Here is a 25,287-nt window from a genome sequence, read left to right as displayed (position 1 = left end):
TTTGTAGACTTAGTCCTAAGTTGCCATCTTAAGTCTTTCATTTCCACAAGCAAATACAAATGATTCAGCAATAGGAGGATAAAGGTGATTTAAAAATTTTACAGCTAGTAGATAAAGGAAGGAAGGAGGCAATAGACCTTTATTAAGTTTTAAGTTAAGAACTCCTTAAAATTTTTTACAAATATTTTTTATCTGATCTTTACAACTCTGTAAGATAGGTGCTACTATCATTCCCATTTTATAGTTAAGGAAACTGAAGCAAACTGAGGATAATTGACTTATCTGGAGTCACACAGCTAGTTAGTGTTTTAGAATAAATTTGAACTCAATATTATTGATCTTGCTGTTGTCACACTTGAAAATCAGTACTACTATTTTCCAGCTACAAGAACCAAATTAATGTCTACTAAGAACCCCCTCAAAATAAAGGTCAAACACAAGATCCTTATCGTCATCCAATCATCACTTCAACTTGACAGCAAGTGTCAGAAGCACTGAAGACAACATATATACTGGAAGCAATAGGACCATTCTATCTGCCACCAGAAGAGGGTGTCTTAAATGGATTCATTACTTATTACTTATTTATGTATCAATTACTTATTATTAGGTTTTTATTCTGAGTGTAACTATTGCCAGGATGCCTATTTTCTTCATTTTCCAAAGAATTTAAGTCTAAAACTAGTCCTTTCATTTTCAGGTGTCCAGTCATGGCTGGTGGATTATTTTCTATTGATAAAAAATATTTTTTTGAACTTGGAACATATGATTCTGGCCTTGAAGTTTGGGGTGGTGAAAATATGGAACTTTCATTTAAGGTACTATAAAACCTGACTCAGGTTTTATTTTTAGTTTTTTTTCTTTTTATTTTGGCAGATTTTTACCTACTTCTGTTTTGTTGGTATTATTGAAAGTGATAATGGTTGCTGGAGAACACATTTCAAAAACATATTAGGAACCCTGAACCAGGGTTAATGTTTGTGTGTTGGAAATTGGGAGCAATGCTGACTGCTATGAGCCAATTTTAGAAAAGCCCTTCCATTTCTTATGTCTCAGTGGCTGCATCTTAAAAATTAATAAAATACAGATTTTTGTCAACAAGCATAAAATATTTTGAGATGAATGCATGATACAAAATGCCATTCAGGATACTACATATAACTGCAGGCTATAAAGTAAAATTCATTTGTTTATTTTTTTGCTTACTGTAAGACCTCTTGAATGCCAGTTAAGGGTTTTGAGTTATTGATCTATTGAATGCCTAGGTAAATATCTAAAATGGCCATTTAATACAAACCCAAAGAATAAGATTATAATAATACTCCAAAGCTATCTGTACACTAAAAATTAAACCTATAGGTTTTATTGCAGCCAAAAATACATTTTTAAGAAATATATATCATCTAAATGTGGAAATATGTTTAAAAGAATTGCACATGTTTAACCTATATTGGATTGCTTGCTGTCTAGAGTAGGGGAGAGAGGAGGAGGGAGGGAAAAATAATTGGAACAAAAAGTTCTGCAAGAGTAACTGTTTAAAACTATCTTGGAATATATTTTGAAAAATCAGAAGCTATTGTTATTTTAATCTTTAAAAGAAAAATTATTTTAAAAAATAACCAAAATATTTATTAAAATTATATGCTCAGGGATTTTGTTCTATAATGTATAAAATCAACACAAAATACCTTGTCATATGTTTTCAGGATATAAGTAAGTATGTCTTTATTAGGAATTTTGATTTCCTATTTCATTATGATATCATGAGAACACATTGTTTTTAAATCATTGTCCTTTTCAATGTGCTTATTCACTAAATAATATCATTTTATCATCCCTACCCTAGGTGTGGATGTGTGGAGGAGAAATTGAAATCATTCCCTGTTCTCGAGTGGGCCACATCTTCAGGAAAGACAATCCATACTCCTTCCCCGAAAATAGGATTAAAACCATAGAGAGGAACTTGATTCGGGTGGCTGAGGTCTGGTTAGATGAATACAAAGAGCTTTTCTATGGCCATGGTTACCATCTTTTGGACCAAAGTCTGAATGTTGGAAACCTCACTCAACAAAGAGAACTCCGGAAGAAACTAGGGTGCAAAAGTTTCAAATGGTACCTAGAAAATGTCTTCCCAGACATTGAAGCTCCCATCGTGAGAGCCAGCGGGGTGGTAAGTTTTAATCACAGTAAGATCACATTGCAGTATTTAAACATGGTCTAGTCCTGATTACTAAAAGGTATAGAGTATATACCAGAGAATATTGTACTTTTCATAGCTGGAAAATAGATTAATGATTTTCTTTCATGTAAGTTCTCCCTCTTCTTTTTTTTTTTTCCCTCCTGAGGCAATTGGGGTTAAGTGACTTGCCCAGGGTCACACAGCCAGGAAGTGTTAAGTAGTTGTTTTGTTATTCGAGTTGTATCTGATTTTTTGTGACCCATTTGGAGTTTTCTTTGCAGAGACACTGAAGCAGTTTGCTATTTCCTTCTCTAGCTCATTTTACCGATGAGGAAACTGAGGCAAACAGGATTAAGTGACTTGCATAGGGTTACACAGTAGTAAATGTCTGAGGCTGGATTTGAACTCTAGGAGATGAGTCTTCTTGACTCCAGGCCCGGCACTCTATCCACTGTGCCAAAGCTGCCCAAAGCTTAATAGAGTATCTATCAACAAGCCTTTGAGTTCCTCCTACGAGCCAACTGTATCAGACGCTGAGAATAGAGAGGCAAAAAGAAAATAATCCTTACACTTGAAAAGACCGCATTCTAAATATGGAAGACAGCAAATATCTATATAAGAATATACAAAATAAATAGGAGGCAGCTGATTGTTAAGGACTTGCAGTTTCAATCTGTTTTATGGATGCTCTGTTGTAAGAAAAAAATCACCATATTGTAGGAAACAAAGTCAAATCCCAGCAGTTATTTCAATGATCATTTACCAAATAAAATGCTGCAAAACAGCCCCAGAATCATATTATTTTCCAACAGGTGCCAAACCAGAGCTTCATGGATCATAACTATAACTTTCATATTTTCCTCACTATATATATTAAAACAATCTATGGCACCAGATTTCAAATTTTTAAGGTTCCCCCAAGTGAAGAACTTAATATCCACTATTCAAAAATTCTAGTTTTCAGCATCTCCTGAAAGAACATTACCAGACTTTCACCACCAGAGGACACTAAAGATCTATGTTTTTTCTAAGCAAGCAGTCTCACTAGAAATGGTTCCTGAACATAAAAATCATACATCACAAAAATGAAACAATCATTCAAAAAACAGATTCTAAGTTTCTTTTTTCCCATATACATTTATCCCAGAAATATCTTCTCTGGTTGTTAATTGTGCTGGTTTCTCTAAGTAAAGATCATGGCTGGTAGGAGATACATCTATATTTCTTCGTTAAGCCTGATATTAATCTTCCATGGTTTTCTAACATCAACCTTCACCTAGGATTATTATTAAGTTAAAAAATTCCAAGCAAAGAGATTCTTCATTTCCCACATTCTTCTTCCTCTTGACAATCAACAAGGATGTTAAAACCAATGAAGCCTTTTCTGTTTTTAAAGAATACAATTAAAAAAAAATACTTAAGGTAAAATAGCTAGTTTTGATTGCTAATTTTGAGTATTGAAAAGGAATTGGAAAATTTGTATTAATATCTGTTCAAAATGTTGACAATTGGAAAGATTACTTACCTAAGACATCTGTTTACTAGTCCTGATTCTTCACTAAGTGAATAGCCTTCCTTTAGGCTTCAGTTTTCTTGGTCTTTAAGCTGAGAAGTTTAAACAGTATGATCTTCAAGTTTCCTTTTGGAATTCAAAACTTAATGGTTCTATGAAATAATGTTTATACTGAGTACTCATAATGTGGGATGAATTATAAGGAAGCTCTATCCTATTTACAATGGATGTGTTTGCTTGCTTTTTTTTTTCCCTTAAGACTTATAGGTGAAAAGTGATGAGTGTTTGATTCTTTTGGGCAATATTAAGGTTAAATTAAGCTTCAGATAAAAACAAGAGAAAAAACAAATTATTCTCATCTCTTTGTCCTTCCCTTACAAATATAGAAAAAAATTGGAAAAATCATGCTGAATAATAATAATAACTACTCCCATTTCTCTAACTTCATAAAAGTTTCCAAAGCTTTTTTTTCCCTTCACAACAGTCCTGTGAGATCATTGTTCTCATTTTGGAGACAAGGGAACAGAAGCTCAAAGAAATTAAGAGAATTACTGGTAAGGAATTCAGAGGTGGGGGAATTAAATTAAATTTAACTAGAATATTAATTAAATTAAATTTAACTAGAATATTTCCCCCTTCTTCTAATCCTAAACTCAAGTAAATCTGTACCAGCCTGGCTTTATCAATTTATGGTTTATTAGAATACAATCCAAATCCCTTTCATCATCCTGTGTTCATAATCAGATTTTTATGTATACTTCGTATTTCATGTATTTTCCAGGAAATTAATTTATTTATTTTCTTTGCCCTACTCAACACTTTGATGAATCAATAGGTTCAATTTAGATTAACTTACTATTCCTTCTCCAAATTTCACAAGTTAACCAATTTACAGAAAGGCCTCGATAATTTCTCTGTCTCCTGGGAGATGTAGACATATCCCAAGTCTGCTCATCTAAAGGCTAAATATAAGAATGGTCAAAGAATTATAATGTCAGAAGGGACTTGAGCAGTTATTTCATCAAATCTTCTCATCTTATAAATGAGGCAGTTGAAAAAGGAAAAATTAATTCCCCAAACATCAGACAGATAACTACTGGAAATGTCAGCACTAATACTCAGTTCTACAGTTTCCTTACCCAGGACACTTTGTACCATCCCTGTATTTCTCAAACTTTTGCCCTTAGGACTTCTTTATGCTCTTAAAAATTACTGGAGACCTTCCTAAGAGCTTTTGTTCATGTTGATTATATTTATAAATATTTATTGCTTAAAAAATTAAAACACCCAATTTAAAAATGTATATTAATTCATTTTTTAAATAATAAACTTGTTATATGTTAATACAAATAAGATTTTTCAATGAAAAATAATTATATTTTCTAAAACAAAGAAAAAACAGTGAGAAAATGGAATTATTTTGCACATTTCTGCAAATCTTTTCTATCTGGCTTAATAGAAAACAGTTGGATTTTCATATTTGCTTCTGTATTCAATCTGTCATGATATGTAGTTTTGGTTGCAGTATATGAAGAAAATCCACCCTCACATAGATATATAGTTGGAAAAGAAAGGAGCATTTTAATAGGCAAATAAAATCTTAGTATTATTCTGAAAATACTTTTTGACCATGCAGATTTTCTAAAAGGATCTCAGAGACCCCTAGTGATCCATGAATTATACTCTGAAAATGTCACATTATACTATAATATACTTCCTCGCTATAAAAAGCATATTAGATAGACTGCTGCACTGATATTCACAAGTCCTATCAAATTTCATACCAGCTCTCCAACTTTGGGCAAGTCACTGAACCTTTCAAAAAAATCCTATTTGTAATAGGTTAAGATTGCTCCCTGAGTTTTCCAAAGAGTTAGTTGAAAATAACTAGACTTCCTTAAGAAATTGCAATCCCAACTAAGGACTCAGTCATTAAAAGAATAAGCTCCAGAATAGAGTCATCCCAATGTGTTCAAGATTGCAGGTGAAGAGATGGAATAATGCAGAAAATAAGCTGAACAGAGTCATCATATCTAGACTCCTCAATTTACAGATGAAGAAACAGAGACTGAAAGAAATCAACTAACTCATCCAACTAGTTAAATGAAGCAGGATTTGAAGCCAGGTCTTTTCATCTCCATGTCTAGCACATTACCTAGCTGTGAACAAGGAATAGTGAAAAGGGAAGCAACTAGAATCTGGTATAAGAAGAATATATTAGGTCAAGTTTTGGGATATAATAGCCCAGGCTGCACTGAAAAGAGGATCATTGATGGTCATATAAAGGAGTTCTTTAAGCTTGTTTTTCATAGCATTAATACTATATGGTCATTTTTCCTAATAGCTGACATCTTTTCTACCTCAAAATAGGACAATAAATTAAGCACTATATTAGGTGTATAAGAGGACCATCATCTTAGGGTTGCAAGCTAACCTGCAAAAATGCTAAGCCAACTTAAGAAAATTAACCTCCAAATAAACCAGTTTGAGTCCAAAAAAATTTTGTACAATATAGGGAAATTATCAGTAGGGACAAAGATTTTACTCAGACATATCTGATTGGTTCCTCACCAATGGTGCCAGAAAAATGGAAAGTAGGAAAGTAAAATTCTTAGGAATTCTAGTACTTAAGGTTTCAGACATAACATAATAATAAATGAGTGGGGATGGAAGTGACAATCAAAAATAGGAATGTAATCATAATAAATTTGTGTACTCAATAAATATTTACTAAGTACCTAATATAGTCTAGGTACTATGCTAAACACAGAGGATGCAAAAGAAGGCAAAAGACAGTCCCTACTCTCAAAGACAACATATAGTATGTCTCATGGAAAATTAGGCATGAAAATAACACAGATGAAGTAATTAAGACTCAGATTAGATTAACTGACTTGTCCAAATTCCTGTAGCACTGCTGGCATTCCAATTCTAAATCCAGGACTTTTTGTACTATATCATTACCCTCTTCCCGCCCCCCCCCACTTCAGAAATGATCATGCTTAACCCAAATTTATAAAGCACTTTAGGGTTAGCGAAGTGCTTTACAAATGCTGTTTCATTTCATTCTCACAACAATTCCATGGAGTAGACAGGCAAGAAGTATTTGATAAGCACCTATTTTGTGCCCAATGCTGGGCTTAGAAAAGAAAGCCAAAAGACAATCCCTGTCCTAGAGGAGTTGACAGTCTAAAGAGAGAGACAACTTGCAAACAGCTATGCACAAAAAGGGTAAGTCCTAGAATTAAGAGATATTGGGAAAAGCTTCCCATAGAATGAGCTAGAATTTTAGCTAGGAATTGGGGAAAGTAGAAGGGACAATTGAGGAGAAAGAGCAAGGTATGGCAGACAGCTATTGAAAATGCTGAGAGCCAAATGGTGCTTTGTTTGGGGTACAACTAGAAGGCCAGAATGTGGAGGAAGGGGAGATATAAGGGTGCTGTGGTATAAAAAAACACCTGAAAGGTATGGGAAAAACTTGATTTTGAAAGATTATAAGCATCAGAGAATTTGATCCTGGTTACTGAATAAGTTAGACCACTTTAGGAAAATCACTTTGGCAGCTGAATGGCGGATAGGTTGGAGTGGGAAGAAGCTTGTGGCAGGCTGAACAGTGGACTACTTCAACCCGAGGAGATGAGGACCTATATCAGGGTGGTGGCAGGATCAAGAGATGGAAAAGAATATGAGAGAAATGTTTCAAAGGAGAAATTTCCTTAGCAATTTCCCTTCCACATGAGGAGTGAGAGATAATTAAGAGTCAAAGATAATACCTAGGTTGAAAAATTCATTTTCCATCCTGTCTTTTGCTTATGCTCTCTTCCACATCTCAGGCAAGAGTTAATTAAAAGCTTTGGAAAAAAGTTTGAAGGCTCTGAGACCAAATCATCAAGTTAAAGTTGACAGACTGCAGCTGTATTTTGGTTAGATTATATTACATCTCTGCTAAGTCAAAACATATAGCACTAAACAATTCACTTAGCTACCTGTTAGCTTCCTTACCAGGTTATACTCCAGGTGTTATCTTGTGGCCCTCACATGTCTATACTCTAGTCTCGTTTGATTTTTCCAAATTCATAATTAAGTTTTGTTTTTCAGATAATTAATGAAGCCTTGGGAAAATGCATTTCTCTTGAGAACACCACAGCTGTTCTGGAAGAGTGTGATGGTGGTAGCAAGGTATGTTGTAATGGGGTTTTCTATAATGCTTACTGAAACTGATGGGTTAAGACTATGGTCCTTCCCTCATTTCAAGAAATGAATCATTGGCTTTCTATACACCAAAGGAACTATGTATATATACAGCAAGCCTGTGGCCAGTGTCAAAAGGTTATAGTCATTTTGATCACATCTCCGGGTTCTAAGTGGTCTCTCAGCATGTGAGAAAATACCATGTCCCAGCCACTGACGTAGAAGGTGAGTGGTTCAGAGGAACTGGAGAGAGAGTTCTGAATCCCCTCCATGCCCTTGCCTAAGAAACATTAAGGAAATCCCAGGATCTGAGTCATGGTGGGAATCCCCTACTATAAACTTTACCAAATGAAAAATAGGTTGGAGAAAGGTCAAGCACCCTCTTGATTCTGAGTGATAACTTTGAATGACCTCTTTTCCCTATCCCCAGTACAGTCTGCTAGGGCAGTCAATAAAAATTCTGCTTTATGTTACCAAGTAAACAGAATGAACAGCTGACTGGGATTAAACTAGAATCAGACTTGACCCACAAGTAGAAAGGGGAAGAAGAAACAAGGGTGAAATGAGGACTTTAGGTTTTTTTGACTCCAACCATATGAAAATAATTTCCCAATACAAGATTTCTAGACCAATTATTTCTATTTCCAATATAGCTCCTCTCAGATTTTTATCTAGAAAGAGTGCTTAGATTTTCAGCATTGTTACCTATGCCCAGAACAGAGACTCATATGGAATGATTGGAGCTTTTCTCCACAGCACTGAAGGACCTGACAACTGGCCTTTAAGAGAAACCAGTTTAACACCAAATTAGCAAAATAAATCAATTAAAATAAGATGCTGCCAGATGGTTAGAATGAGCTACTTTCTTATATCTTTCTGATATCCCAAAGGAATTCTGATTCCTTTGACTCCCCATCCTACCTCATTCACCTGAGGGTGCAGTTTGAACCATTTTCTCTGAGCTTATGGCACTTGCTCTGTGATGAAAAATTCCTATGTAAGGCTAAACCTATTCTCATTTCTAAAATGAAGATCTTTACCTGGCTACAAATTACTCTTCACAGAATCTGGAAAAGAAAGGCCTTGGGTTATAATCTTTCTGCTCTAATTGGAGTCTTCTTGCAATTTAGGGGAGGTTGTTCTTGGAATTTGGTATTTGAGTGAGGATAAGGAGAGGGAATGGCTTGGAAGGGTGATCTGAGAAGGGGACAGAAGGGATAAGAAACCAGAGCAAGCAGTTTACAAGTAACTTGCTTATCAAAGTAAAGGAGGAAGTTTTTTGTAATCATGATTGACTCAATGCAATTCTTGATGAACTAACCTATTTTCTATATTCCAGCAGCAACAAAATCAAGAGTATATATTTATATCCATAAAATTTGGGATTATTTTGTTTAGGTAGTTCATTATTAGGTCATGGAAATCCCACAAATATGTTGGACTCACATCATCCAAAATTCCCTTTATTTCTGTCCACGCAACTCAGAACAATGCCCTTTTACCATTAACTAGAGGCTTACTAGATAGTTCCTCTTCTTGCTCACACCACAAAACCTATTGAGATAGATAGCTCCCTGAATGAAATTCTTTGAAGCATACAGAAGAGTAAATAAAGCTTTGGAAGCAGCTAGCCACTGGTCTATTTTAGAGTCATGGGCTGCTAGAGCTGGAGCAGTCGGAGTCTATAACATGTAAATACATCCCTTCCTAGCCATGCAAATTAACACAAGTCAGGGTCCTAATAATTTGGACAGGCAAGTGGCAGGTAAAACTTATAATCAGAATTGAAAAGATGAGCTTCTAGCCCAGGACTATATTTCTTTAAACTGGTACTGTTCCCTAACACATACCACATAGGTAATGGAATACTTGGTTGAAATGGAGAGATTGGGGAAGAATCCAGCCTTGGAAATTTCATAGATGGTATAAACATTTAATAGGACTTGCCTTTATGGTACCAAGCTGCAAATAGAAATTAGTTGCATGAATGGGTAGGGGAACAAAACAAACTTTCTAGTAATGGTGATTGTTGCTGATGATATTCCCCTAATTATTTCCACAGTCTCAAAACTTCAACTACACTTGGTTAAAACTTATTAAACAGGGAGACAGGTGCTTAGGGCCTGGCCCTGTTGTAGGAGACCTAAGCCTGTACCCTTGTGATAACAGAAACAAAAGGCTGAAATGGTTACATAAATTGATAGGAGTCCTTCATCCCGAACAGGTAAGTAGAATTATTATGCCTATTTTTTTTAAAGTTTGTTCAGCTTTCAATAAAATCAAATATAGAATACTATTGTAAGCTTCCTAAATCATGTGGTTTACATTCATTTGTTATAATGGAGGTTCTGTAAAGATTCATGGAGAGAGGCAAATATATACATTTTTAATGGTTGCCTTAGTCCTTTTCCCCCTCCCTTTTACTTCTTCACAGAAAACCCATTATTCCAGTTGCAGTCGGGTTCTATCAGTCACACCGCTGTCATCATCTTTGTTTCCAAGAGCTGTTTCTCTTAGTTAATAGCAATACTGATATTGAGGCCTATAGACTGGAATGAAGGCCTCACCTCTTCTGAGATGATGTCTTAGGCAGTGTTTGGATAAACTAAAACACTCAGGAGCCTGCTCTATACTAAACTGGGAACTAAGTGGGGTTGGCTAATCTCTGCTCTCATAATCTTTGCTATCCTTATTCTTATATAGATATCCTCTTGTATCTAGGACTCTCATGCTCTCCCCTACCTTTCTCTTACTGAGAAATATTATATGTATACATCCACAGTAAGTATAAATATAAATAACTGGTCAGGTTCCACATTTTATTTCTTCTAGGAGAAATTGCATTATAACAAGAGACAAAGTTATGAATCAAAGAAATGATACTTAGTGTTGGAATTTCAAGACTTTTATCTGGGAGGAGATGAAGGCTATAAAGCAAAGATGAGGTTTCTTAAATCACATTTGTAAGCAGCCATCTCTTTCCCTGTGGGTAAGGCTTTCCTGAAGATAGAGAAGTCCAGGACCAGCTCTAGAAAAGACTTGTGTATTGGAAAAATTTGTCTTTGGTACTCACCCACTCTTTTGATGCCTTTGCCAAGCAGTCATTCTATTAACAAAATCTTCCAGCTGTCTACTGTGATGGCATACTATAGCTGGACAAATCTATTCCTGATTTTCTCTTATTTCAAAAACCATCTTATATAGAATTTGAGAAATATATGGTACTTCAAGGATCATCTAATTCAATTCTCTCATTTTACAGATGAAAAACTGAGGCTCAAAGAGAAACTGAATAATTAAGTACCTAGCTAATCAATTAGATAACTAGTTAATGGCTAAATCAGAACTAGAGTCTAGGTATTCTGACTTCTAATTCTGTGTTCTCCATACTGTATCATACAATCTTCCATAAAATTTGGTATTATTTTGTTTCAGTAGTTCATTATTAGGTATTATTTCATGTAGTTTGTCCATCAACATCCTTCTTGCCTAAAACCGACAAGGGCTGTAAGGAAACAGAATACAGAACAGAAGGAGTAGAGGATTAGGGTTAAAATAAGAAAAGGTATAAAGAATATTGTCCTGGACTGATGGGATATCATACAAGGGAAGCTAGGGGAAGATAGAAAGTGGTCTTCTTTTCACTTAAGACTCTGCTCTATGTGAGGGTGACAAAAAGTACTAATCAGACAAATGAAACCCTGCTAATATATAAGCTGAGCCATTTTAGCTTAATAGGATGTTAGAAAAATTGTGTGTACTTGAAATTGTTTGTTTCATAGAGGCTTAAAAATGTATCTCTCGCTAGAAAGCTGGCAAAAATATTTACAAGTTGCAAGGATTTCAGGTGTCATGGCAGGATAACAGTAAAAGATATTTGAAAATACACGGAACTTTTGGCGATCCAAAGAAATAAGAAACATGATTTAGGATACCTTCAAATAGGACTGAACATTCTAAGGCACTTACCTTTTTCAAAACCTTCTTTTGCTCAAGCACAGATTTTATGTTTTCAAATCTTTGTTCCAAATTCACTGATGAAAGAAAGGAGACTACCTAATACAAATGTTCTTAATATGGGGTCACTGGAACCCCCTAAAATCTGTGGATAGATTTTAGGAGGTCTGAGATCTTGTATGGAAAAAAATTACAACTCTTTTCATCATAAGTGATTTCCTTTGTAATCTTATACATTTTATTTTCTGCATTTAAAACCTGAAAAAGAGTTCACAGTTTTTATCAGAATGCCAGAAGTCCATGACAGAAAAAGAGGTTAAGAACCACCGATTTAATGGAAAGAGGACAAGAACAAATAAAGTTCAAGTATCTAGCTATGTGACCTTGAAAAAGTCATTGGTCAGAAAACTGTGGTCAAAAAACATATAACAAGAAATTTACTGAAATGTATAAAAAGCCTCACAGATTCCCCAACATAGCAAAAAAGTAGGGCAAATGATCAGTTTGCCATAAGAGTTGTCTATGAGAGCTACCAGAAAGAATTATAAGATACTAATGATCTCACTTCCATCATGTATATAATGCAAAGGAAATTTTGCAATTACTTTTAGACATGGGAGTATTCTTGCTTTTGCCCTGTACCAAATAATAGATATTTTGCACAAAGTGCAAATAAATCTCTTCTCTGGAGAAGGAAGTAAAAAAGATGGATAATGTCTTTCCCTTCTTTAAGTAAACTGAAAAAAATGAAAGGCTCCTGGAAAAATAAAAGAAATGCTTCAATGTAAAGCAAAGATAATAAAAGGAGCTGAAGAAGCAGAAAGAAGTTTTTATCTGTGTCAGGAGGTTAAGGGTGGAATAATGTGAGTGAAGCAATGGGGAGAAAGGCTACAGAATGCTTGGAACTAAATACTAGGTATCAAGTTTTTCCAAGAGGAAGAAATTAGACCCTTTGAAACAGCTTCTTATAGTCCGAAGAATAATGTGGATTCACAGGAGCCATAAAAAAGGGATAATCTTTTATTGGTCAAAGCAAAAAGCAATAATAGCTTTGAGTGGTAACTCCCTTCTGAGGATATAAAATTATATACTGGTTAATCTGACCAAAAAATATTGAGATATCTACTGTATTTGGGCAATGTATCCAGAATATGACTGAGAACCTCCCAAGACTTGTCAAAACTGACAACCACTACCCACTTCTGGTGATTCATGTGGGCATGAATGATAATTCCAGAAGGCACCAAGAATTATTCTAAGCATGAAACTGAGTATTTTAGAAGTATAGATGGCATTTTAATCATTGCTTCCAATTAAAATAAGGGGCTTCATAAGAGAAAGGTAGAAAGTGAAAAGTTGGGTAAACTGATGTCTGAAATATTTCTGGATTAAAGCTTAAAATATAGGAATGCTTAATTCTTGACCAGAGGTGAAATATAATTAACAGGGGTCTTGTGAATCTGAAGTCTTCAAACTAAAAAAGGAAGGGAAAAAAAACTGGTCATATATATTTTCCAAGTTAGATGTCATAAAGAGTAGCAGGTAGAATATAGAATTTGGAAGAATGATATTGGTGGATAGAACCACTAATTTGCAGGAGACAATATCAAACAAGACAGCCAGTTATAAAATCTATAGCCAGTAATAAAACCCCTGACCTGTAATGTCTCTTTGCCAATAAATTTAATTGTATAATATGTAAGGTGAACTAGAGATCCCTAATGCAAGGAAATAAATTCAGTGTCTTAGGGTTTTGAGTGTTGCGATAGGAGTCAAGATTGGAATGTTGCTATGAAAGAATGTTCTCCATTAGATAGAAATAGAATAGATAAAGGATGTCATGGATATTCATCACTACACCCTTAAAAATATACAATTACATGGGCAAATCCAGGAACTAGAGCAATATGTGTGTGTGTGTGTGTGTGTGTGTGTGTGTATATATGTATGTATATATATATATATATATATATATATATATATATATATATATATATATATATATATATATGTATATGTATATGTATAGCCAACAGTATTTATGTGAAGGGCAAAGAAGGGGGGGAAAAGAAAAAAAAAAGAGGGGAAGGAAAATGAAAAGAAAAGAAAAACTAAAGTGATACTGTCATGTGAGTGTACTCTAGACCATCAAGAGAGAGGGTAGAAATAAATGAAGAATTTGGGGAACAGAACTCAATCCTAACATGGATCCTGTGATTTTTTTAAAGTTATGTTTGGGGCAAGAGGAAGATGAAAGGAAGAATATCAATCAATCAGCAGACATTTATTAATCACTTACTATTTACCAGACTCTAGGCTAAGTATGTGTAGTGAAAGAGAAATAAGATGATTTATACTGGATAATTGAAAGAAGACAGAATTATTTAACTCATTTTAGTTCTCTTTGCCAAAAGGAATGATCTTTGGTTGGGAAGGGATAGAACAATAACAAAAAAGGCTAATAGGCAGGTGAAATCCAAGTAATTGAGGAGAAATCAAGAAAACAAGTAACTATCTTCAGTGAAATAAAACCACATAGCTCATAGAAATTACAGCTAGGACTGGCAGATGGGATTGCTGAACCACTGTCTGAAAAACCAAAGAGTACATGATAGGTGCTATAGGACAAAAAATTAGATAAATTCCTAGTTTTCAAAAAAGGGGCAGGGTCAGAGTTTTCACAATACAAGTTGGTAAACTTAACTTCAAATCCTGGCAAAATTCTCAAATGTTATTAAAAGGATGGTTTGTGCACATTTAGAAATGGAATTGGTGGTCATCAGAATAGTTTCATCAAAAACAGTTCATGTCAAATTAACCTCTTTTGCTTTTATGACATAATTGATAGACTTATGGATTGGGGATTTTTTAAGACAGTTCCCAATCTTTTTGAATCTGAGGATCCTTTTTTATAAAAAAAAAAAAAAAATTCCCCCAAAGCCTACCTGATGGTAGCATGAATGTTTCAATAAGATTCTATATCTTGGCACTTTACTTTCTTCTTCCTTTCATTTTTATATTATTCCATTAATAAAAATACAATGTATTCATGGTCTGGAATAGAATTCCAAAAAATATCCTTCTTCCTCTAAAATATAAGGCCATGAAATGACTATATACATCAGGACTATAACTACGAATTTTGGTGCCTGGGGTAAGCAACATGAATAGATCTTTATGACATCTTTTGAATTCATTAAGTAAAGTTAAAAGTATCTAGAACTTGAATAGGAACAACAATTAGTTTCTATCCTGGTTCACAGGTTAATGTTATTAATAATGTGATAGTTTAGTAGCTTCTTATTTTAACTAATTGTTTTTGCCAGCTAGGTACTTGGCTTCTAGTCAGTAAGCAAATGTTTCTAATTCCTGAAAAAGTACATGTGTTAAATGTTTGTGTCCTCTAAATTTAAAAAACCTGAGGCAAAATTCTCTTACCCTACCCTAGTCATTGCTCTGAGAGTATGTATAATGTGTCACTCCGACATATAAAGAAGGGCTCCCTTCGACTCTCTCTCTTCCCTCCCTTTTTTCCTCCCTTCCTCTCTTCTTCCTTCCCGTCCTCCTTTCTCCTTTCCTCTCCTTCCCTTTCTTCCTCCCTTTCCCCTTCTTCCTTCTCTCCTTCCTTCCCTCTCTCCCTTTCCCCCTCTAACTTACTTAGAAAAACTTGGAAACATTTTTAAAATTCTGTCCACATGACATTTAAAATTTTAAAAACTTAAACAATTTTCTGGACATTTGGCAAATGCCTTTTGATCATCTTATTTCTACTTAAAATACACCTATAATAATAGCACACTAAAGGGACATCATTATATTATAAGAATTAGTAGTTTCCCTCTCCCTAACATGAAGATCAAATCAAGGAAACAAATTTTCATACTGAAAACCCCAAGCCAAATTCCAATAAAACAAACCAGGAACTAGAACAGAGTGAGGTTTTGATAGCTGACACAGTAAAGTTGAACTGAATAACAAAGCAAACAATCCCTCAAAAACTCAGTGATAGTATGAATTCACTCAGTGACATGTGACCTTTAGTAAGCTATGTAATCCTAAAAGCTAGAGCATGAGCAGCAGCTCCCTCCACTACCCTCTCACACTACAAGGAAAGGAGTCATAACCTTGGTACATTGTTTGTAAAAGGTCATTGACCCTGATGAAGTTTCTGTTAGGTACTTTCAAAAATATACCTACAAAGAGCCTGTTACAATTTCACTCTGCTTCCAGTGACTCACTGTGAAAAAAGTGACATTTTGGGAGAGGTCATAGCTTCTTCTCTGAAGGATAAAAAAATGTCCTCTCACCCCATGAAAAGTCAAGAATAAATGATGGCAAATTGTTGTGGAAGGTGAACAGTCACTAACTCCTGTCCAGATTATGTTCCAAAAGATCCTATTGATATGGGATATTTTAGTCCCCAGATTATATCTCCTTATAAAAAAAAATCAATGCTGTAAATGATGGTTATGATAGGATCATTGGTTTAGAACAGAAGGAGATCATAGAGGTAATGGGGTCCAGACTCCTCTTTCTACAGATGTGAAAGCAGGACTCAACCAAGTCGTACAGTTGGGAAGTATCTAAGGCAGGATGTGAAGTCTTCCCTCTTCTAAGTAATTCACTACATCATGCTGCCTTTCTCTTCCACACTACTTCTATTTCCAAACAAGCCCACAAAGGCCCATCTTAGCACATGATTACCCGAAAGTATAATTCTATTGCACCTGTTCTTAATGACCATTTAGAATTGTGTTTCTAATAGAACAATTTTCCTTAAGTTGCAGATAGGAAAGCCAAAAACAAAATTGTTTTCATTAGGAATTTTTTCTCCTTTAGTTCCATAGAAGAATGCCAAAGACACAATTGTTTTCATTGGCATTTAGGGGCAAGGCTCTATCAGGCCATAAGATCCTGAGCATTTTTAACTTAATAACTCCATCACATGGTATAAAAGAAGGCACCATTGTAAGGCAGCAAAAAGAAGCCATCTCTGTCCATCACTGGGTTGTTGTGAATTATGGATCAAAAGCTGAAGTTGTCTCCACAAAAGTCATTGGAGCACTATGCTCAGGTTTCCTTCCCACCCTGAAAATGTGCGTGGGTTGTGCACAAATTGAGTGTTAGTAAAGTGAGAAATACTTGGACAATCAGTTCTTAAATATCAATATGTGGGACATCCCATTGGATTGTCCATGAGGATTTTCTTTTTATCATTGACTAACTTCTTCAATTAATACATTCCCACATCACTTCCTTCCTTTTCCATCCCAATGTCAGCCAGTATATACTCAGATAATACAAATTAATTATGTTACTTATTTTTAAAAGACATAATTAAGGAGGTAAATTTGAATAAAATATTACAGATTATTTCAAAACCAAATAAGAGCACCTTTGGATTCCACTTGTAATTGTTGTGGATAATTGAGAGATAGTTATAATCTGAAAAGCATAAATCCAAAGGCAAGGACTGGGTAGATTATTTACTATATTTAAGAAGAGATTTCACTAGATAATATAAACCTCTGTCCTATCAGACCTGTTTCATGAAGATGGCATGTAGATTGTGATATAAACATACTAATTCAAATACCAATAAGTATTAGATATAGACTTGAAGAAACTTCAGACACCATTTAATCCAGTTCCTTCATTTTACAGATGTGGACAGAACCTGAGGCCCAAAGGAAGGGATTTGTAAGGTAGTGCCAGAGAAGAGATTTGAACCCAGGTCTTCTGAATCTACAACTATAGCACCTTCCATTATACCATGATTTAAAAAAAAATTAATATTTTAGCATTTTATAAATAGAAACCTAATGCATGGATTTAATTTGCAAATTAACAGCTTCTTCTTTGTTGCCATCTACTAATGGATCTTGCCATATTTTCTATGTAGGAGATCTCATTTATGATAATTTTTTTAAGAAACTATCATTCACACCAACAAAAAAAATCGCTTTTATTTCTCATTTAACATGACAAAGGTGAGTTAGCTTAGATTCAAGATAAAGAGAAATTGCAGTTTTTTATAAAATTTTTTTAAGACCACGCAATTAGCATGTGAATAATTGCTAGGGGAAATATTTAGGAATGATAAAATTCATTACTTGTTGTTTTCATTGTTCTAGTTCCATGTAAATGTTGACTGCTGAACTGAATTTAGTGACTCATTCCTATATCCACTTTTCTCTTTAGATGGATCATCTTATTCTTGAACACTGGAAGCAGCTAAGGTGCTTGGAGGCAAACCTTTCTGGAAAGACCCTAAAGGCAGCTGTTTGTGATTCCATGAATCCATATCAGAAATGGAAATTTGAAAAATACTACGTAGGCTGAGGAGGGATATAATCAGAGCCAAATCATGAAGTTCTCAACTAGTGAAGATCACTAGATACTAGATACTAGACAATAATGTCACATTATACAGTGGTGATTTCAACACTAACGACATTTGAGAAAGTCTAAGCTACATCAAGATGGTATTATGTGACTTAATGGTAACTCAGGGGACTGTTTTCCAACTTTGAACCAGGGCCTTTCTTCAATATTTCACAACACTGAATATGCCTTTCTCACTCAATCTCGCTAAAACTTCATCATCTGCCCCCTACAAACTTTCTCCAGAAGACTGGTGCATGATTAGATTTGACTAGAATTGACTGTGAAGGAAATCCATGGTTCTGTGAGAAATTATTTGGTGATCTTGGTAGTACTGTAAGGGCCTTTGATGATAACCAAAGATTATTAATATTAGCCTACTTTTCACTTCTGACTGCCTTTCTTATCTCAAACAAAAATTGGTTTATCACCTGAGTTTCTCTGGCTAGGATGACTTCAGATGTTTATGTCAATCTGAGATACTTTAAAAGTGGTTTTGTGTGAAAGCAAGTGGACTGGTTAGCTTTGCATGATCCTTTCTTAGATCATGATTCTATGATACTATTGGCAAAGAAGGGATCTTCAAATGTTTAACCGATCTCCTACTTCTCTTTGTCCTTCAAATTTCACTTGGATATGTGTGGCCATGATCACAGCTCTTTTGCCTAGTATGGATTTAAAAGAATTAAAATTTAAAAGAACTAAATTTCTCACAATAAGAATTAAAAAGAACATTTAGAAGACCTATCCACTTCCAGGACTATGATTCCACATCGGATTACAACATATTTTAAAAATAAGAATTTCAGGCATAAAATCAAAATAAATTATAGCATCATGGTAAGGAGTGGGGAGAGACCTGAAATAAAGGGAAAAAGAAAATAGAACTCTAAAAGGAAAAAGGGTCTTTTATCAAAAATAAAAATAAAATTCCTCCCCAAAATCTTGAAAAATCCTCTCAAGTTGGAAATTCAATATGACTCACAAAAACACAAAAGGATGAGGAATAATGGACTCTTTAAAATCCATAATGCATATGGAGTACAGGGAATAAGAAGGAAAAGAATGTCTTAATCATCATCCAGGAAGCAGATAAAGAAAATTCATGAGCTTATGGGAGAAAAATACTTGCTTGGGAGATATTGATAAGGCTAATAACAAGTGAACTACTTATTTGTTCAAAATTGAGTTTCTGAACTTCTCAGGTAGTCCTGGATTGTGTATGGATTACCAAAAAATCTGTACTTTTTGATGCAAAATCAAAATCTACAGGAATAGTAAAGTTTTAAAATCAGAGTAAAACATATAAATCTTAAAATAGACAGAAAATCCAACTGTGCCTGAAGCCAGTAAAATAGCAACTATAACAGAGAGTAAAACTCCATTGTAGAGCAACTTAGAGTAATTATAGATTAAATTATGTCCTCCATGGACATAGTAACACATGGTACATTTCTAACATACTTAAAGAGAAATCTAGTATATATGCTTTCTTTTTGTCCTCTCAATATGTGCATGTGCATTCTCTTTATCCCCAAATACCTATCCCCTCCATATTCTATGATCAAAGAAAAGGACTTGGAATTCAGTCTTTCTGTTTTACTGATGATGTACCCGAGGTTCAGAAAAGGCAGTTGAACTGCCCATTGTCAAAAATTAGTTGATAGAGCCAGATCCAATACTCTGTACACACTACTTCCCTATGAGAATTATACCCTTGGTAGGACTACACTATAAATTATCATGTCAAAATTTCTATAAGTTACATAAAGTTTTAGGAGGTATAGGGAAAACTAGACTTAGACTGATGATGCTTTGCCATTGTTTTAATCAGAGACATAACTAGGGTGGGACAACTTGAGTTATATCCCCAGCACTGAATTTATAAATGCTTACTGTCTGTTGGCAGCATAGAAACAACAAGCTTTCCACTTAATTAGCAAGAATAGTTGAAATAATAATCTACCAGAAGAGAATCTGGGATGTTTCCCTGCTCTCTGCCTATCTATCCTCTTTGTCTATCCCTTTTTCTCACTCTTATAGTATTTGTTGAGGGCACAAAAAATTGTAGTTAAGACTCTGGGTTCAGATGATAGAACTCCCATGCAAGCTGAATTGATTGTAAAACTCATCTTTAGATCTGACTCACTTTTTAAAATTGCTGCACACAAGTGTCAAGGCAAAGTTGGTCAGAAAAGTCAGCTTCCTCAGTACTTCATGGAACACTTTGTTTAAATAATTGACATCAGATGAAATCACAGACAAGGACTGAAAAATAAGAAACTCATCTCAAAACACAAAGCCATATGGAGAAAGTGTATGCCAGTCACCAAAAGAGTCTCTGAGTTACTGACCAAAAGGAACATGCTGTCTGGGTGCCTCATGTCACTGGGCCACCTCAAGTCAACTGTGAAATGTTTCAAGCTATTATTATTGTTTCAGTCTATAGAAATTTATTTCATATTCAAAAGCAGACTTTTCGAAGAAAATTCCACTTCATTTTCAGAAGGACTTGAATTATGATAATGGTACCAACAGGAAACACAGACTAAGATGTTTGGACATTTTGTACAAAGGAATCTTTAGTCATTGTAGACTTATTCCTGACTTCACATTAGCATATCTATCACACAAAGATATATCAAAGTTCAAACTGAAAATGCTGTAGGGGATTTTTTAAAAAATACATGTTATATTTGTTTTTTTCATATACTTTATATCCTAAAGAAAATTTTTTGTTCCATTCTTGCTCAGGAGTTCTATCAAGACAGTTCTTATCCTGAAGGAGCTTTTATTATTATAGATAAGACAACACATGAAGGGAGCAGCTAGGAAAAAAAAAATTAGAAAAAGAAGTCATGGTGTGAGAATCCACAAAGATGAGGAATGGATCCTATAAATTTATGTTAACTAACAACAACCGAGTCTTCATTACTTAAGGCAAACATTCTGCTTTTCATTAGCTAATTGTTTATTCCACTCCTCAACTGCTGTTCCAAATATTGTCTCTCCTCAAACCTCCCATTATATCATCTTCCTCTCTCTTGAGGAACTTCTATTATATTCACTTAAAAAAATTAAGGCCTTCCATAGAGTTGTCCCTCTTTTCCCTCCTTCCTGCCTTGCATCACTCACACATCTTCCCCAATTGCTTCCTCCTTCAGTCTTGTTTCAGATGAAGAGGCAATGCTTTTCCATAACCATTGCCAATCTCTCTACAAGCACCAATGATCCCATTCCCTTTTATGTTCTGCAATAGATGCTCTAACTCTGATGCTCAGCCATCCTCTCTCCCCATTTCTGTCAGTCTTCTTCCTAATATACATAGGCATCTGAACCCAGAGTCATAACTATGCCAATGTACTTATTTATTTTTCATCCTAAAAAAAAGAACAAAGACCCTTCTTTCATCAGACTACCCCTGGTAGTTCCTGACATATATGTCTTCTGTCTTCTCCATTAAACTCCTGAGAAAGGTATCTACACAAGTGCTTCAACTTCCTCTCTTATTTTCTTCTTTAATACTTAGTAATCTAATTTCTGAACTTTTTCATTCAACAAAAATTATTCTCTCTAAAATTACAAATGATTTCTCTTTTTGACTATAATAGCATTTTATTTTTCCAAATACATTCAAAGATACTTTTCAACATTCACCTTCACAAAACCTTGTGTTTTAAATTTTTCTTCCTCTCTTCCCTCCTCCTTTTTCCAAGGCAACAAATATTCCAATATAGGTGCAGTTCTTCTAAATATATTTTCATATTTGTCATGTGCAAGAAAAATAAATCAAAAGGGAAAAACACATGAGAAAAAAAACAACATTCAGGCAACAGCAACAAAAAAAAAAATGGGAAAATACTAAATTTTGATCCATATTCAGTCTCCATAGTTCTCTCTCTGGATACAGATGGCACTTTCCATCACAAGTCTATTGGAATTCCCTTGAATAATCTCACTATTGAAAAAATCCAAGTCCATCATAGTTGATCATCAAATAATTTTATTACTGTGTACAATGTTCTCTTGGTTCTACTCCCTTTACTTAACATCAGTTCATATAAGTCTCTCCAGGTCTTTCTGAAATCATCCTGCTGATCATTTCTTATCAAACAATAATACTATGTTATCTTCAGATACAATAACTTATTCAGCCATTCCCCAACTGATGCACATCCATGCAATTTCCAATTCCTTGCCACCACAAAAAAAAGAAAAGAAAAGAAAAGAAAAAAAGAACTGCTATAAGTATTTTTGCATGTGCAGGTCCTTTTCTCTCTTTTATGATCTCCTTGAAATACAGACCCACTAGTGACACTGCTGGATCAGAGTATGCACACTTTGGTGGCCTTTTTTCATATATTTCCAAATTGTTCTCCAGAATGGTTGGATCATTTCACAACTCCACCAACAATGCAACTAATAATTTCTTAATTTGTAAATTTAATGGCCTTTTCTCTATTTTTATCCTAGCTGATTTCTGCAACTTTTAGTATTGTTGATCACCTTCTTCTTTTGAATATTCTTTTCTTTATAGATTTTCATCATCCTACTCCTCTCTCTTGGTTCTTTTACTTCCTATCTGAGTGTTCTTCAGTCTCCTTTGCTGGATCTTTATTTGTCATACTTACTATGGGTATCCATCAGACTGTCCTGGGTCCTCTTCCCCTTTCCCTCTATTTTATTTTAAATGGCAACTTCATTATTTTCCATGGATTTCATAATCATATCTTCACGGATGATGCCCACGTACAATGACTATATATATATACATACATATATTCAGTTCTTATCTGTTTCCTGAGCCCCAGTTCCACATCACTCCATGCCTTTTAGACGTCTCAAATTCAACATGCTCAAAATGAAACTCAATTTTTTTTCTTCAAATTCTCCCCCTTTTCAACTTCTCAATTTTTCTGTCACTATAGAGGGCACCATTATCCTTTCCCTAGTTATTCAAGTTTATCCTTGACTCCTTACTCTTCCTAACCCCAAATATATGTTACTAAATCTTAACATTTCTGTTTTCACAATGTTGTTCCCATAGGTCCCCTACTTTTCATTCATACAGTCAACCATTGTGCCAGCGTGAAAAATGATAATGATAAAGTTGCATGGTCCCAGAATCATTCAGCTTAGCTCCTCCTAGGTGTGACCCAGAGAAAAGGTCAATAACAGTAACCAAATCAGTGGTTAGTAAGCTTGATGCCAATGACATTGATTCCTAAGCTTCTACAGCCTTTAGATTTTTCTTTCCCCTTTTCTTGCCTTTCTTTTCTTTTCCTTTTTTGTTTTATTTATTTATTTTTCATTATGTGTTGTTTTTGAGACTGGGTCTCCCTTAGGAGACAAGTATATAGCAGCTACCCTTGCACCCAATTTTCCCTATTGGCTGCATAGAAGATCTGACCTGCTTAATTTTTATATCTATTTACCCCTTCCTTACTCTTCCTGGTGCCCCCTTTGCCCAATGCCTCACCATATTAAAGCTGAACACTGCAGACTCTCATCTGACTTAATCCACTGCAAGGCAGAACTTCCAAGTTCAAGTGATCCACTGTACTCTGCCTCTCTGGTAGCAGGGATTATAGGAGAGCCTGAACATTTTTTTTAATAAGCCTGTGATAACTAATAACGCTGTCTTTTAGAAGGTGGTGCTGAACACAGTGTTAGAGTGAGACCTTCTGGATATTTCCAGGAAGATCTTAAAATGTCTTAGATGAGTGAACCTGACTTACACTGACTCTTGAAACTCATATTCTAGGAAGATTTCAGTGCAATACCTGATTCATCATGAATTCATTCTTGGTTTTTCTCAAAAGGACTCTTAAACATACTGTTGCCTGGAGCAAGAGGGCTAAAGCCTGGTGGGAATTATCATAACTTACCTCAGCAACTTTCACAGCTGGCTTGGAACTCAGCTGTCTGACTGAATTTTCCCTCTTCTTTCAGAGTATTAGCTCACAGCTATTTGCTAAAAGATGACACAGCTGCTGTTGGTGGCAGTCCTGTTTCATCACCAGCATCAATTCTCTTTATTTCTGCTTGCTGACATTCAATCAGTCGTCATCCAGACGGCTACAAATAGTTATATGTCAGGACCACATCATATTGTCAGTTTTGTTACTGGATTGGGGAAATGTTCACTTAAACATTAAAATGTCTTACTTCTGGCAACACCCCAGGGATTCTAGGGAATCAGTTCTCTCTGTTATTCTGGTTGGGTATTCGATTATTCCAGTCAAATGTGATTTCTGAAAACATGATGCTTCAGAGATGAACAGGGACCCAGAGGAAGATGCTATTTATTGGTCATCTTGGAAGGGCACTCATGCAAGAGATTAAAGTGAGGGTGGAGCAGATGGCAAAGTCTCTATTTTTTTTCCAACTTCTAATTTCTCTTCCAGTTCCCTGATTATGGCAAAATAAAATGTGTATACACACATACACATGTGCATATATGCACATATGTGTAGATAGATACATGTCTAGGTGTTTTATATAAACATATATGTCCATATATATATACATGTGTGTATATGTGTATGTATATATATTTAGTTGCACTTTAAGATGTAACTCCCAAAGCATGGCCAATATCATATTGAAATGTGTTGCTCAACTTAACACTCCAGACTCCAGGCATTTTCACCATCTCCCACATTTGGAATACTGTCTCCCTCCTCACCTTCCCCTTCCTTCAAATATCAGCTAAAATGCTGCCTTTTACAAGTAGCTTTTTCAAATTCCCTTTTCCCCTAGTGTCTTTCCTCTATTAAATATCTCCAATTTATCTTGCCTAGAGCTTGTTTGGACACAGTTATTTTCATGTTTATCCCTATTAGACTGTGAGTTTTTTGAAAGCAGGGATTATCTTTTGCCTTAGTGGTCCCAGTAACAGCACAGTACTTAGAGCAGAACAGGCATTTAATAAATGATTATTGACTAACCTCATTATCCGGATCTACTATACAACAGATATGGAATGGTGGGGTGGGTGTATATAATACAAAGGGAGAAGAATGGAGAAGGAATTTTTGGGGAGAAAATAGAAGAAAAGTCC

General features: G+C 34.9%; 1 protein-coding gene across 1 annotated transcript in view; it reads left to right on the top strand.

Moving 5' to 3' along the window:
• The window catches only part of GALNT5 (polypeptide N-acetylgalactosaminyltransferase 5), a 59,196-nt gene extending 40,227 nt beyond the window's left edge, over positions 1-18,969 (top strand). The window contains exons 6-10 of the mRNA XM_051986355.1: positions 701-818; positions 1,847-2,170; positions 7,791-7,871; positions 9,946-10,107; positions 18,042-18,969. Coding sequence (XP_051842315.1) covers positions 701-818; positions 1,847-2,170; positions 7,791-7,871; positions 9,946-10,107; positions 18,042-18,182 — 826 coding nt within the window. The 3' untranslated portion in view covers positions 18,183-18,969. The remainder of the gene's footprint in view (positions 1-700; positions 819-1,846; positions 2,171-7,790; positions 7,872-9,945; positions 10,108-18,041) is intronic.
• The last annotated feature ends 6,318 nt before the right edge of the window (positions 18,970-25,287 follow it).

Source organism: Antechinus flavipes, chromosome 3, assembly GCF_016432865.1.
Source record: "Antechinus flavipes isolate AdamAnt ecotype Samford, QLD, Australia chromosome 3, AdamAnt_v2, whole genome shotgun sequence".
Taxonomy (NCBI): Eukaryota; Metazoa; Chordata; class Mammalia; order Dasyuromorphia; family Dasyuridae; genus Antechinus; species Antechinus flavipes.
Note: the sequence above shows the minus strand (reverse complement) of the source record. Positions and strands in the feature narration are given on the sequence as shown.